The sequence below is a fragment of the Pterocles gutturalis genome, unplaced genomic scaffold (genome assembly GCF_000699245.1).
Source record: "Pterocles gutturalis isolate BGI_N339 unplaced genomic scaffold, ASM69924v1 scaffold37305, whole genome shotgun sequence".
In the NCBI taxonomy this organism is placed as follows: domain Eukaryota; kingdom Metazoa; phylum Chordata; class Aves; order Pterocliformes; family Pteroclidae; genus Pterocles; species Pterocles gutturalis.
In genome coordinates, this window is record NW_010144607.1 from 3,667 (window position 1) to 18,479 (window position 14,813).

The window sequence follows — 14,813 nt, forward strand, 5'->3', positions numbered from 1 at the left end:
TGATAGGTGAGGGCGTCTTGGTGAATACAATTCCTTGTAAATGTGCTGTTAAAATTGTCTTGCTGTCTGAAGCAGAATAAGAATATATTTCTCATCCCTGTTTAACTGCATAAAAGTAAAAATGAAGGATATGGTCACATCAGCGTATTGAAAAGTGCATCAATATAGTTCAAACAGAAAAGCAACAAGTTACCTAATAAAACTTCCAGTTGTAATGGGCTAATTAGATTAAAACATGAGGCACTGGGCACTAAAATGTACCACTTAGTAAATTGGTGAAGGCATAATGTGGAAATTGATAAATGCATTCAGCAATGACAGTAGTACTCTGAGATACGGCTTTTGCTGTTCTTCAATTTCCTTTCAGTGTGGAGATGTTAGCAAAACCCTAAGTGTACTAAAATGTACGACTTCCCCATCTGCATCTACACTGAGAGTCTCTAAGGGGCCTGAACAAAACTGCTGCTTCATATTGAAAGTAGCCTTGAAAAATCCGTTTTGCATTATATTTTTGGAGAAACCAGAAGTTTTGTCCATCAAACTGACCCTCTCTAGAAATAGCACAATGGTTAAAATAGTATCCCTTCTTTGGCAACAGGATTAGGAAGGTGAACAAACTGTTCTGAAGTGTCTTTTAGTTGTGTACCTACTGAAAGTTCTGGGGGTATTAGCACAGTTCTATCCAGCTGTTTTGGCATGTAATTTGCTTGTACCAGAACGGTGGAAGTGAATTTTAGGCACCAACATCCTTTGAATAAGAGGCTATGTGTATCCAGGGGCTCCTATCCTGGTGGTCCTGGTTTTTATTGTTAGTTTAGAGGACTGGTAGTTTCTCCAGCATGTCTGCCTGGAGGGGTTTGGCCCACACCATCATTGCAAAATGCGTATTCTGCTGGTTTAAATTGGTGTGGATTTTTTTGTCCAAGTCCAAAAGCGTAGTATGTGGCATCCCCACTTAGCTTCCCCTCAGCCGTGAATGCGGTGGCAGTAGCATCTGGTTTCCTGTCTTTGTTTTTAAAAAGAAGAGAGTGACTTCTCAAGTTTTTTTGAAAGACGGGATGTTAAAACCCAATTTTTGGAAGTGTGGGGGGGCTATAAATCCAAGAGAATGTACTGCCTAAGCACCATGGCCTGAAAGCCACAGAGATACGGCATTTTTTCCACGTCTCATTCAGAAACATGTATCTTCTATTCTGTATAGTCTTTGAAGCATAGATGCCCTAGGCACTTCTTTAGAAATTTTTTCACTAGTTCTACCCTTACCTGAGAACTTCAATCTTCTCTGCATCCATCCATCTTCACCACTAAGGTCAAAATAGGTGGCAGTTTAGAAATACTGCAAAAACTACAGGATGGCTGGAGTTTTCTGTTGTTCAGTAGCCTGCTCAGTTTCTTATCCATACCCAAGGATCTGGAAATTAATCTCAAGCCAGCAGTGCTTTAGGCAAAGGTCAAGAATAAGACATTGGAGAAGATCTAGCGAGAGAGAGAGAGAGACTATTTTTTTTCCCCATTTGCAGCAATTTTTACGTGGATTTGAGTGGATTTCTCCCTTAGACACACTTCAAAACTTTGTTCGAAGTATTGAAAAGACAAAAAACCTCCCCAAAGTCACATCTTAAAAGAAACATCATGATTCTTGTGGTTGGGGTTTTTTTGGACAAGTTTGCCCATAGCCTCATTTTGAATGGAACTGCGTCAGTTTGGTGGTTTAAGTAGGTTTGTCATCCAACAACAGAACTCATTAGGAAAATGGTTTGTGGTTTTATAACTGGAAGTTGCTCTGGTTTGCTGACGTGTGGGCACAAGGCTCCAATTCATAAACAAAAAGATTTGCTGAAATAAAGCCAGAAATGAATCCAGAAATTCTTTTTGATTCCTGGAGTCGTTATGCAGTATAAGTTTTACCTCATGAAAATAACATTAATATAATATATGATCAGATTATTTTGGTTTAACAGTTAAGCTGCAAGTTAACACCCAGATTGTTTTGTTGCTTGTATGAACCACTTGTACACAACGGTTCTGTTTAACTGTGGGATATTTCATACCTTTTACAGTACACAAACTTTGCGCGTTTGTGCTCACCTGTCTGTAGTGCTGCAGTGCAGAACCTTTTACTGAGGGATGTGTGATTATTAATTTTTTTTATTTTTAATAGACACATTGGTAGCAAAAATATCGTGTGAAACTGTAGCCCTAGTGATGACTTAGTCTGGAATACTCTCTTCTGAGTGTAATACAAGAAATGGTTGTACACCTAGCTGACTCAGTAAATCTGCAAGGCATCTATTCAACACTTTCTTCCAACTAATTATCTTTTAATGATGCTCTTCTATAAAAGTAGTTTTATACTGCTGTGCATGTGTGGAGAAAAAAAATATCTTTATTTCTCCTCTGTAGTTGTCCTCCTCTGGCTTCTGTCATTGCAGCTTCATATTTATGCCAGCATCTTTTTCCCATTGAAATAATTTACTTTGATTATTTTTGACGATGTATGCTTATGTTATTTTGGACAGCATTTTTCTCTCTCTCTCTTTTTTCCTTTTTGTGCAGTGTGGTGTGTATTAGTACTTAATAAAGAATACCTTTACCTTTTAAAGTGCTCACGCAGACATACAGGTGATCAATGATAAGCACAGGAATGGTGTTTAAATTGCAGGACACAGTTTAATTTATAACGGTGTGTCTGAGAGTCTGAATTAGCAGCATTCTTTGCAGGACACAGAGCTTTCCTTTTGTAAGCATTGTGTGGGAGAACACAGATCATAGTCCAGGAGAAACTATATCCAAGACAGGATGATCCAAGGAGAGGACTGACTTCACCTTGTTCCAGATATCTCTGGCATGTTCATCCTACTGCTAACAGTCTCCACTGACTACTTGTTATTTCATACTTTGACCCAAACCTGACCCTGCCAGGTGAAATACAGATTTTTGGCTGCATGTAATTTGGAACAGCTTTATAATGTGCTGGTTTTCTTTTTCTTGGTACTATGAAATGCAGACAAAATATCTGGTGTCAGCCCACTTGTATTCTGCAGGAAAATTCCATTAACACAGATAATCATACAGTAGTGTATCAGATGTAGTAAAATGATTTGAGAAATATTCAGGAGTGCCTCAAATTTAATTAAAAATTGTCATAATTTTTTAAATTGATCTGTCTGAGAGGGTGCAAACAGGCTGGGATTTCTTCCGTGGAGCTGCATGAAATGATTTACCACCCTGTAAAAATCTCCAGCTTTTTTATAAAGAGTTCTACCAGCCTGAGCCCTGGCAAGTCTGTATCACAAAGTTGCTGATGTCAACTACTCTTGTGCTCATCTTTGGCCTAATTTCATCCTCTAGATAAATAACGGCTAGCTGCATTTCCATGTCTGCTGTCTTCATAATAGTGAGGATGTACATAATAGGGTATAACTAAGAAAAGTTTCATTTACAGTTCCAGGAATCTTCTTAATGTTATGAGCTATTGTTGTAATCACGGGACAGTGTTGTTGTGATTTGTTTGACTGTTATGTGAAAGTAGAAGTGCTGAAATGTTTTTGTCTTTATTTTCCATAGTCACATTGTCCTGATGCTAGCAGATGATATGGCATGCAATCCCAGAAATCCCAAACCAGCTACTGTGTTTAGCCATAAAAACATGGAGCTAAATGTCTATGGAGATGATGTGGAAGTGGATTACAGAAGCTATGAGGTGACTGCACTTTAATTAAATCATTGGTTCTTTGTTTTTAGCATTGGTTTAAAGGTTTATACATCATCTGTGAAGCCTGAGGAAGTCTTACTATTCACACTACTGGTTTTGGTCTGGGCTTTTGTTATGAACGGATAGTTTTAAAACATACACCCCTCTCCCCTTTGATGCTCTGTTTTGTATTTTAAATTTATTATATTGGAAACATTTTGTGTATTGGCTATTTTAAATAATGGAAACTCCACTGTAACTCCTTGTATGTGTTAGGAATACACAAATATTACTGAACTTCCTCTTCTTTGGAAATGGGTAGTCAGTGTCTCATCTTGCAAATGCTTGCCACCACTGTGAAACTTCTGGCATGCAAGCTAAATGTTTATTAGGGATACCTACTTACATTTCTAATCTTAAGCATATGCTTTTATCAAAATAAAACAAAAGACATAATCTAGTGTAATTACTATGTAGAAATCTACATTGTTACCTTTTCATTTTTATATAATATTCCTTCAAACAGACAGTTGATCTTAAATTGGATGAGTTGCATGCTTTAATAGTGCTATGTTATCGTTACTAAAGGTTTATAGGACCATATTGAGGTGTATAGTGGATGTTTTATTTCTCTGAAGCTTTGTATAAAAAAGTGAAGACACAACACTAAAATAGAGATATGCTCTTTCTATCATGTTTTTTTTCCTGAGTATGGATTTCTTGCTAGTGTTTGAGCTGTGTATATCTGCATGAAGGGGAAGTGGTGTTTTATAGGATGTTTTACAATTGCCATCCAGATGGGTCTTACCTGATCACTCAAGGACTTATTGTAACCAAAATTGATCTTGTTTTTCCTTTCCTGAGTTGCAGAGGGAATTTAAACTTTTATTTTTCCATGGTAACACACTCTGATGTTGGAACATTTTGTGAATACATGAGCAGCTTTGGCAGAATAAAGCTACATGCTGACAGGTTTTCAGATCAATTAAAGTGTATTTAGAAATTATAATGATAGTAGACTTATTGGATATAATAAAGCAACAGGCTGGTGTTAGTGAGCTAAAGTAAAAGGTACAATAGGACTGTGAACCTGCAGTAAAACCTTAAACAGAAAATGTCTGCTCATGCAGTTGATACCATGCAATGTCACATCTGGTTAGGTACACTGCATATTTTGGTGTTCTGTTATTTAATTTATGTAACCCAGCCTAGAGTTGGTAATCAGTATTTTTCTCTTTACAAAATTACTTTGTGCTTCTGTTCATAGGTTACTGTTGAAAATTTTTTGCGTGTATTAACAGGAAGAATCCCACCAAGCACACCAAGATCTAAACGTCTTCTTTCTGATGACAGAAGCAATATTCTAATATATATGACAGGTAACGACAGGTTTCTGTATACATTTTATTGATGATTGTTTTTCAGTTGGATGGGCCCATTTGACAGTATGGAATCCCATAAGGAGTCCACACAAACAAAAGGATCAACAAAAGAATTTTTCTTTTCTTTTTTTAGCATGTTATACTGATAAAGAAAATACCTGTAAGGCAGTACTTAGCAAGTATAGTTTCCAGTTTAAATGATGTATATGTACTGTTCTTACTATACTAATATTTTCTTTTGCTGGAGTCTGGAGAAAGAGAATTGTGTTTGCCTTTTTTTAGAAAAATGGTCAACTAGGCTGAAACTTTACCTACATACTTGCCTAACTTCTGATTTTTCTGTCAGGCCATGGTGGAAATGGTTTCCTGAAATTTCAGGATTCTGAAGAAATCACAAATGTAGAACTTGCTGATGCCTTTGAACAAATGTGGCAGAAAAGAAGGTAAGAAAAAAGCATTAATTAGAGGTTAAATACTGTATTTCACGAACATGCTTGAAGTCTTGCCAGTAGGCCTTGCTTACCTTCAGTGGTGGTATTATCTGTTGTTCATGAAATTTCATTGAAGTTTGCATTCAGAAAGAAGAGTTTTAATTTTTGTTTTCATCTTCCTGAAGTTACAGCTGCTCAGAGGTGTTGCTTTGTCTACACTGGCATCTTATAATCAATGTGTGAACTCTTCTGTCCCTGCAGTTCCTAGCAGCTGTCCTGATAACTAAAAAGCAAAGTATGTATATGTTGTTTCAATTTAAAGAGAGGAGTAAGGAGGCTGTTTTATTTCTTTCAGGTACAATGAATTGTTGTTTATTATTGATACTTGTCAAGGAGCATCCATGTATGAACGATTTTATTCTCCTAATATAATGGCCTTGGCTAGCAGCCAAGTTGGAGAAGATTCTTTATCAGTAAGTAGATTTTTGTGATCCTGAAGACAGTTTTCAGAATGCCTGAGTTAAAAGCACAGCTCCTATTGACTTTTAACTAAAAATTTCCCTTCTAATTGCTGAGTATGTAAGGTTTTAATTGCAAAGTGTGGCTTTGACAAAACTTGTAAATGTACTTTTCCTGCTTGTTTTTTTTGTGTCCTGTCCCAAAGAGCCAGGTTAACGATGGATTTCTGTGCTCGCTAGCCCATTTATGCATTGCCTAGGATAGGAAGAGATTTTGTGGAAAGACTACTGAGATATATGTGTGGGGAATATTCAATCTAGGACTTCATACATTTGAGATATATATATATATATAAAAATACCCACTACTTTCCACCTGCTGTAATTATATCCCAGCTGAATTACAGGAGGAGTGATAGGAGAAACATCCAAGCCAGACCAAAACTAGCAAGTCAGGATTACTTGAAACCCACACAGTGCTGTAAGATAGGCTGTCTCTCCCAGCCCTATTTTCCAAGTCCTAAGAAGCTTGGGGCAACCCCCAGATCTGTACTGGACCATTAAAAAGAAGGGGTTCCCTGCTTTCTGGCAAACATGGAGATTACCAGGATATAGTGTAGAAAAATGAAGATAAACTGTATTCTTCAGCTTGTCAACAATGTTTCTTCATAGCTAATCGCTTAATTTGCCTAAGAACAAAAAAAAATTATGCTTATCTTTTCTAACATGCTGTTACGTTCTGTTCCCTCTCCTAAATACCGAGTTCTCTCCTGCAAATGCCCAATAACTGCTGTGTGTTGTTTTTAAGCATCAGCCTGATCTTGGGATTGGTGTTCATCTTATGGACAGATACACATTTTACGTGCTAGAGTTCTTGGAAGAAATTCATCCAGCCAGTCAGACAAATATGAATGACCTAGTAAGTAGAATGCTCAACATTTGTGAACATGCTAATGAATTTAACAGTTTCAAAACAGATTTATTTTGTCCGTAGTGTTCTCCAAATGCTTTTTGTTCTCCTACTGTTTCTCTAGGAAGCAGCTTTGGTGGGGAGGGTCTTTTTGCCATTGTTAAATGTGTAACACTTAAGGATTGTCCTCAGTGTGAAAGTGGTTTTGCTGGCTACAGAAAAAAATTAACAAAATTTATCCAGATTATTTTTTTAATTAATTGAAAAATGAATAAAGTATTAATTATTTATTTCAATAGAATGAAGTATCTGCATGTGAAAAATGAGAGTAGAAAGCTTCTAAAATCAGCTTAATGGATAGCAGACACTTTTGCAGATGTGGAAAGGTAGCTATTGATATTGTTTTGCAAAGGTGACTAAACAGTTAAAATTCTAACTGTGCACTCACAAATGCCTGCAGAGACTAATTTCTCTATATATCTGCTTAGATTCCAGAGCAAGCTATGTCCAAATCCATCAGTGTTTGGAGTTAATTATATCTTGGGTAAATATTAATTGTAGCTTTCAGGTATGAGGCAGGAGGGAAAAAATCCTCAACCACATAACTTATGACAGTGCCTCTATAACAGTTACATGTATACACTGGTGAGATGACATAAAAAGTAACCATATTTTATTTATTAACCCTGTATACCTGTTCCAATACTTGTTTCAATGTAGTAATACATTATGCTTTAGTGCCTTGTAGCTGTAAATCCTGACGTTCTGTGTTTGTGATCTAAGAGCCTCCACTTACAGAACACATTGTCTTCGATTCATTTCTGTGAAAGAGCAGCTGCTCAAGTTTTATGCTACCCTCTGTCTACAGAGGATGGTGTAAGCCTGGCTGCTAGATGTGTAGTAGAATTCACTCTAAACAGCCCACACTTGACAGATTTTATGTTGATGCAGAATTGATTCAGTGACTAAGATTCAAAATTCTTTTACTACCATGGGAGTGAATTCTGTCCTGTAATTTAATACTTTCCGATCATGGGATACAGGAAACTTTAAAATAAATCTGCAAGTTAAAGAAGAACATGCACGTTCTTTATTGATTAAGTATCTTTTTCTCGCCAGTTCATTCCAACAGCACTTTAGAACCCTTTTCTGTAAACCAGAAAATTAAATAATGTTAAAAAAAAAGTAATAAGAAATTAACACTGATTTCTACTGTCTAAGACACCACCTGGGAATTTATGTAACTGGTCTAGCCAGATAGATATTAATCCCGTTGTTGTGAAAAGCATGGAAGACTTGTTAGCTGGCCAAGTAGTTTATCTTTTGAGCTCATCAGAGAAGATACCTAAACATTCTCCCTTGCGTTTTTGTTCTTGCTTGTATGCCCAATATTCGGGAAGAGCCATGGGAAGTTATCCCATACTGGTAAATTCCTTATATCGTGTAAGTCATCTTATCATACATCGATCTGCTTCTTGTTGCTCTGGGAAGGGAAGAGAATGGATATATGCAATGATTTATGGTGATCATGTAGTGAGTCATAATATGAACGTATTTCAGCAAACGTGACCTCCTGGTTTTGAGTTGGTGCTTTTCAGGCCTTCATCTAAGAGTTCCAAAATGACATATGGTTAGTCTGTGGTAAGGGTATAAGCCCATTTATTTGCCAGCAGTTACAGGGGATACTTTGGCGCTGGAATGCACTGTTAGTGTTGTGTTGGTTTGAGAACAAAGACCTGCTGCTTGTTCAAGTCTGATTTTATAAAAAATTAATGCTTTCCAAATTCAGGATAATGTATTAAGTGGCTCATTAATTAGCTTTAAATTTATTAGCTAATGTTTAGTTGTTTGATCTTCTGATATGTCAAATGTCTGCTCTTTTAGAAGTACTGTGTATTTGTTACACTGCTTCTATCCCATCACCTCTTTACTTTTCTGCAGCCACTCTTGAAACAGCTTCTCTTCACATCCACCTAAGATTTGGAAATGCAAAGAATGAGACATCTTTTTTCATAATCCACTCCACCTACTCCCCACCTGCTCCATCTGTGTTGCTAAGGGATAGCATAAATCTGCAAATGACTGACATTTGGTTTGATCACAATTCCAAAAAAGTAAAGACTAAATTGAAATGTCACACAAATGAACTTTTAAAATAAGATTCAAATAAATTTCTAAATTAGATATCATTTGTCATAAAATAGCCAAAAATGTTGTTAAGAAAAGCCAATATAACAAAGTTCCCATTTTGGGGAATTGTTTAGCTTTATTTGAATAGTATCTTATTTTAAAAAATTTGGAAAAACTGTTATATGAACAAATGTGTTTAATTTAGCCAGCATTTGCCTTTTCTTATTTTGGCAGAAGACCTCAAGTATTAGTGTTATTCTGCTGTGGTGTAATTGCTTTACAGTCTTTCTTTTCTCATGCTTATACTGGATAGGTAGATTTTTAATACTGAAATCTTCTCAGTGCCATTGCACATTTTTGTTCAAGATTCATCTCGACATCTTGTGGTAGTAAATTGTTGTGGGACAGGTTAGAAATAGTTGGGTGCAGTATCAATTTCCCTCTTTCAGTGCTGATGCGGTTGTTTTGGGACATTTACACTCTCTTGAGAGCTTGGAAGAGAGACTTAATGGTGTAACTGTGGCATAACTAGGAATAAAAATAAGATTTTTTTTCCTTTCAATCAAAATGTAAACTCTTGCTTATTTATGAAGCCTCTACTATTGTCTTCTTATCAAGGCTTAATCTTGCCTGCCTCCTTTTGGTAAATATGAAGAATTTATACCTGCTTGTGCTTTTTGGAAGGTTATAGCAGCATTGATGCATCTATATTCAGAAATACATTTGTGCATTAAATTAATTAGATATAATTGATGGTTGGCTTTCACAGAAGCATTTCTAAACTCAAATGGAATAATTGTGAGGATAAAGATTTTCTGAAATACATAATCAAGATGTTTATGCCTTTTGATGTTTTTGCTTGTATTTTCAGCTGTGGAGCTTGTACTGAAATGTGACATTTACCTTTCTTTTTTATAGTGATTTGATTTTAGAAGATATATGTAGAGACTATTGATGAATGAGGGACAGGATATGATTGTCCATCTTGGTTTCCAGTTTCAGGTCTGTCCAAAAAGTTTGTGTGTTTCGACACCTGGGCACCGAACTGATCTCTTTCAGCGAGACCCGCAAAATGTTCTGATAACAGACTTCTTTGGCAGCGTGAGAAAGGTGGAAATTACAACAGAGACAATTTCTTTGGACAGTGACTTAGCTGGTTTTGAAAGCAAGTAAGTAGTCTTTATTTAGACCTGTGCCACAGGAACAAAATAGTTGTTTAACTGTCAAGGAAAGAGCTCTGATTTCCTCTCATTTCTTACAGAGAATCAGGGAAGTAGTGTGGACCTGCTGCTAATGATAAAAGTTAGGGTTTGTCAGCTGAAAACTTTGTTTAAAAATGCTCCCCCCTTTATTCAGTCTTGTAAATAAATACTACTAAAGACCAAGGTGTGGATGTCAACAACAAAAAAATTAGTCAAAAATTTTCTTTCTTCCTTAACATTTTTTCTTTAACATGCAGAAATGGTTTGTTACTGTAAATTCCTGTTTGTAATAGTTTACTCCCTCAGATAAGCTCTGCGTATAAGCCATCAGTTAGTTGTTTCATAACAACTAGCTTTTTAATAAATGCTTTGTTTCTGTTCTGTGAATTCTCTGGCTTTTGACGTTTACTGTCCCGAGAATTTCTGTTGTGAGATGCACTGATTCATTTGAATACAATTGCTGGTGCGAGTTCATTGATAGAAGTGGTAACTGGACTTCCATTACTTTGGGGATGAAGAAAGAATTATAAAATATTTTTGGTATTCTGTTGCCACCTATTGGGAACATGTAAAGGAAGATGTGCTTCTACGGTAGAGTTTATTTAGCACTGTACTTCCATTTCTGTTGCATCTTTTATGTTTCATGAGACTGTCCTCTAGGAGGGGGGAAAAAAAAGGGATTTAAATAGTCTGCTATACCAGGGATGAAGTATTTTTCCACCCATAAATTTATGTAAATTATTGTCTATCTTGGTGTGATTTGAGCAACACCTTTGATTTGAGCAACAGTAAACGACAAGGTAGTGGATAGCAGTTTTATTGATTTTAAAGTAGTTGAGGGAGGTCTAGACTGGACATGGGGAAGCATTTCTTTACTGAGGGGGAGTGGTCAGACACTGGAACAGGCTTCCTAGAGAGGTGGTTGATGGCTCAAGCCTGTCAGTGTTTTAAGATGCATTTGGTAAATGCTCTTAACAACGTGCTTTAACTTTTAGTCAGTCCTGAACTGGTCACACAGTTGGACTAGATGATCATTGTAGATCCCTTCCAACTGAAGTAGTCTACTCTGTTCTAAAGATACCAGTAACTCTCATCCTCATAGTTAAAAATATCCTACACAGTTTGGTGTATTTCATGTTTTATTTTCATACTTGATTTTTATCTATATCATGCAAGTTAGTACTAACCATATATATCTTAAGCTAATTTTGTGACTCCTTAGTTTAGACACTTGATCTGTTTTTTTCTCTGAAAAATAAAAAAGCTTTTGGCAAATAGCAGACATTTTGCTGGTGAAAAACCATGATGAAAACTTAACCTATGTGGGTTTCTAATTTGTGGACAATTAAAAGGACCAGTAGGTTCTGGGTGACTTTACTGTTCTGAAACAGCAGATGACTGGTTGGGATTTTCAGCTTTTGAGTTAGTTTGGTGCCAGTATATGAAGTCTTTTTTAGGTATCTGACACATGACAGAATTGGACGCATGGACCCAATGTTGGGAAATGGGCGCTCATGCACAGAGAGGAATGTTATCCTTGTGACTGATATTTAATGAAAGCTATAGTACATTATCATGGCAATTCCAGTTAACTTAAATCTGTGAAGTGGAAGAGATGGGAACATGCTGGTTTAATAGCTGAATAGTTCTACTTTGGCTTGAGAGAGTCTTTGAGAATGTGTTCACCTGGGAATGGAAGCACACAGCACCAGTTTATGGAATACTGCCCCACACCTGTAACATGTGTGACCATTTTTAAGTGGTCTCATGTAAAACTAAGTTATTCATTGCACTGTATTCAGATACAATTTTCCAAAAAAATACTTCAGTTCTCAGTTTCTAATTACCACTTTGGAAGAGTTTATAGAGAGTAATGGAGAAGAAAGAATGGACTTTATAGTGCTGGAAAATTGTAGTATAGCTGTATAGATAGCGATGTGGAGTGCTTAATAAATTCCTTAAAGAAAATTCTGAGGTCAGTACTTCTTGGTATGATAGAGATCTCTTTTGCTACAACAAATTGAAGAATTACAGCTTGAAGTGGATTTATTAATTAAAAATGTTAATGCTTTTTAAAAATGCAGTTTTGGAGGGTCTGTGCTGCAAGAACTAGTTAAGTCTGATTTTATTTAAAGAATCTTATAAACATTGCACACATCTATTTCTGACACTGTTAAGAACACTTCACAAATTATGGAATCTTTGAATGGTTACTACCCAGATTGTCCCAAATTAGTATAAGAATGAGCCTTGAATGAAAGAATGTGAGTGCATGTTCTTAACTTGCTCAGTGTTAGTTAATCCATTCTGTGCTTTTTGGGAATGTGATGGCTGTTGACACCCCAGATTGCACTCTTAGGTAAAATAGCTAGGGAAAGATGGGACTAACACAGCCTGGTTTATTCTTTTTGGTGTTGGGAGGTATCTAAACCAAGCTTATAAACATGATTAATCCTTCTGAATCAGTCATGAATGACCTTGTTTGTGCCTAATATTGCTTTAAAAGCTTTTGTGAAGAGAAAAAATGTCATGTAGGATTGAACTTGAGCCACTTAAGAGTTTGCAAGAAGTATTTACCAGGAATTACCTGATAGATCACAAATATATACCACTAATACAAATTTTGATGTATTGTGTTGGTTACTGAGCGTGCAGTTTTTTTTATTCTGACAAAATCTAGGCAGAATCTTAAGCCTTTTTATTTTTTCTGTATTGCATTCCAGTTACATTTTTTTTCCTAAAAGATAATTTGCAAAGGTTTTATTGGTTTAGTATTTGATATAGTCTCTTGGCTTCATTCCTTTATGAATCATTTCCTCTGTTTATTCTACCGTCAATGTTAGCTTGTTACCTTTTTTCTTTTCCTTTTACACACTGGTGGCAGTAGAATACTACAGAATATTCGTGTTATGGAGCATAACCAGAAAATGAAATACAGACCTCAGCTCTGATGCAGTCTTAAGTAGTCTGCGTTAGATCTGATCTGTTTGGTTTTTTGGTTTTTTTTTAAGTTGCAAGTGTCATGTGTGCAGATAAGGGTATTAAAAACCAAACAAAGTAAAGAAGGGTAAAGAAGATGCTGTCACGTGAGGCATGAACATGTGTTGGGATCATACTGCTGACAGGCTGTTCAAGTTTTCATCTAACCCACTGCTGTGACTTTGCCCTTTTCTTACACAATCGCTTAGCAATGACTTTGTAATACGGATCCACTCCCAAGCTCAGCGTCAGCTGGAGCTGTGCAACCAGATCCGAACCGGCAGTTTCATGTTGAGCACAAGCTGTGACATTTGACGAGTGAGGCCTTTGAAGTTTCCTTTGGCGTTGGCTAAGACTCGTACAAAGAACAACTACTAATGAACCAAGAGAAGGGGCTTTCTTTCTATCCACATAGTAGTAGGTGAATATGTGTGAGTAAAAGCTTAAAAAAATAAAAAGAATCATCCTCTGCTGTTTCCTTTCTTCATAGCAGTTTCAGTCTAAGCTTCAAAGGGCTTGTTCTGCAGCTGCTGCAGTCCTGACTGGGTTTGTAGCTGACAGTTTTAGCAGAAAACCTGACAGTCTAGGGGTTCCGGGGCTTCAGCTCACTGTATTTTGTGTAAATCCCCATGAAAGAATAAAAAGTAAACATTAAGGACTAGAAGAAATCTTGCATCTTTGGAGAAGGAGCTTTGCAGAGTTTAGTACACCTAATAAATCAGGAGTGTGTCTTTTAAACTTGAATTGTAACTCTGCAGCCAGTTGGAACACTTTCTGCTTTTCAGGTCCTGTCATGAGGAAAGATGCATATCAGCAGAAAGCGTTGGTAAAAATTGGGATTAATATTTCTCTTGAGGGTAGTAAGAAGTGAATTAAAGACAGCATCGTATAAAACCATCCTAGTTTCATTGCTTTTGAGAATTGGGCTTTGTATTTAATACTTCTGTTAAGATGAATTGTGGTGGTACTGGCAGTGACTGTTTTCCTAAAAATAAGTAGATTGGCCACTTGTGTTAGGAAGGATGCTTGTGTAACAGAGAATAAGTGTGAGTAATTGGTTCATTTGCAGGATGTTAATATCTAATGTTCTCTCAGTCTTTTTTTTTTTTTTTTTGTTAGTGTCTCTTTTCTCTTTCCCGTCCTTTCTTGTTTTCCACCAGTTATTTTCAGTTTGATGTGGTTAACAACTGCTGTTGTGTGTTCCTGACTCCCTGAGGATCCACTTTGTGAACCAATAAGTAATCTTTTTGAATAGTAGATGCTGTTCAGCTCAGTGGGTTTTTCTTAAAGGCTTTGTTCTGAGGTGACCATTCATTTTTTTTATCAGATGCCTCAGGTGTGTAATTCTTTTAAGTTTTATAAATAATTTTTAGGACTAATTCTGAAAGCTCTTGTTCTCCGAGAAATTCCAAGTTCTCATTTGCATCCTAATTTTTATGTTACATCAGTGGATATATTTACGTCAGCTTTTAATTTTTTTTTCCACTTTGTGTTTTCTACTCAGTCTTTATGGAAGGCTTGTAAAGATGAAAGTTGCTGGATTTGCTCTGGTGACGGGCACGGGCTCTGGGTTGCAGCAGTAAGTTTGGGCTGTCCCCCAGGCAGTACGGGGGCAGGTGCCGCGGAG

At 36.5% G+C, this 14,813-nt stretch overlaps 1 protein-coding gene across 1 annotated transcript in view; it reads left to right on the plus strand.

Annotated features, from left to right (window-relative positions):
- The window catches only part of PIGK (phosphatidylinositol glycan anchor biosynthesis, class K), a gene marked incomplete at both ends in the record, with an annotated part of 17,172 nt that extends 2,407 nt beyond the window's left edge, over positions 1-14,765 (plus strand). Inside the window, 7 exons of the mRNA XM_010085150.1 lie at positions 3,556-3,703; positions 4,962-5,073; positions 5,423-5,519; positions 5,863-5,980; positions 6,774-6,884; positions 10,002-10,174; positions 14,691-14,765. Coding sequence (XP_010083452.1) covers positions 3,556-3,703; positions 4,962-5,073; positions 5,423-5,519; positions 5,863-5,980; positions 6,774-6,884; positions 10,002-10,174; positions 14,691-14,765 — 834 coding nt within the window. The remainder of the gene's footprint in view (positions 1-3,555; positions 3,704-4,961; positions 5,074-5,422; positions 5,520-5,862; positions 5,981-6,773; positions 6,885-10,001; positions 10,175-14,690) is intronic.
- Between the last annotated feature and the right edge of the window lie 48 nt (positions 14,766-14,813).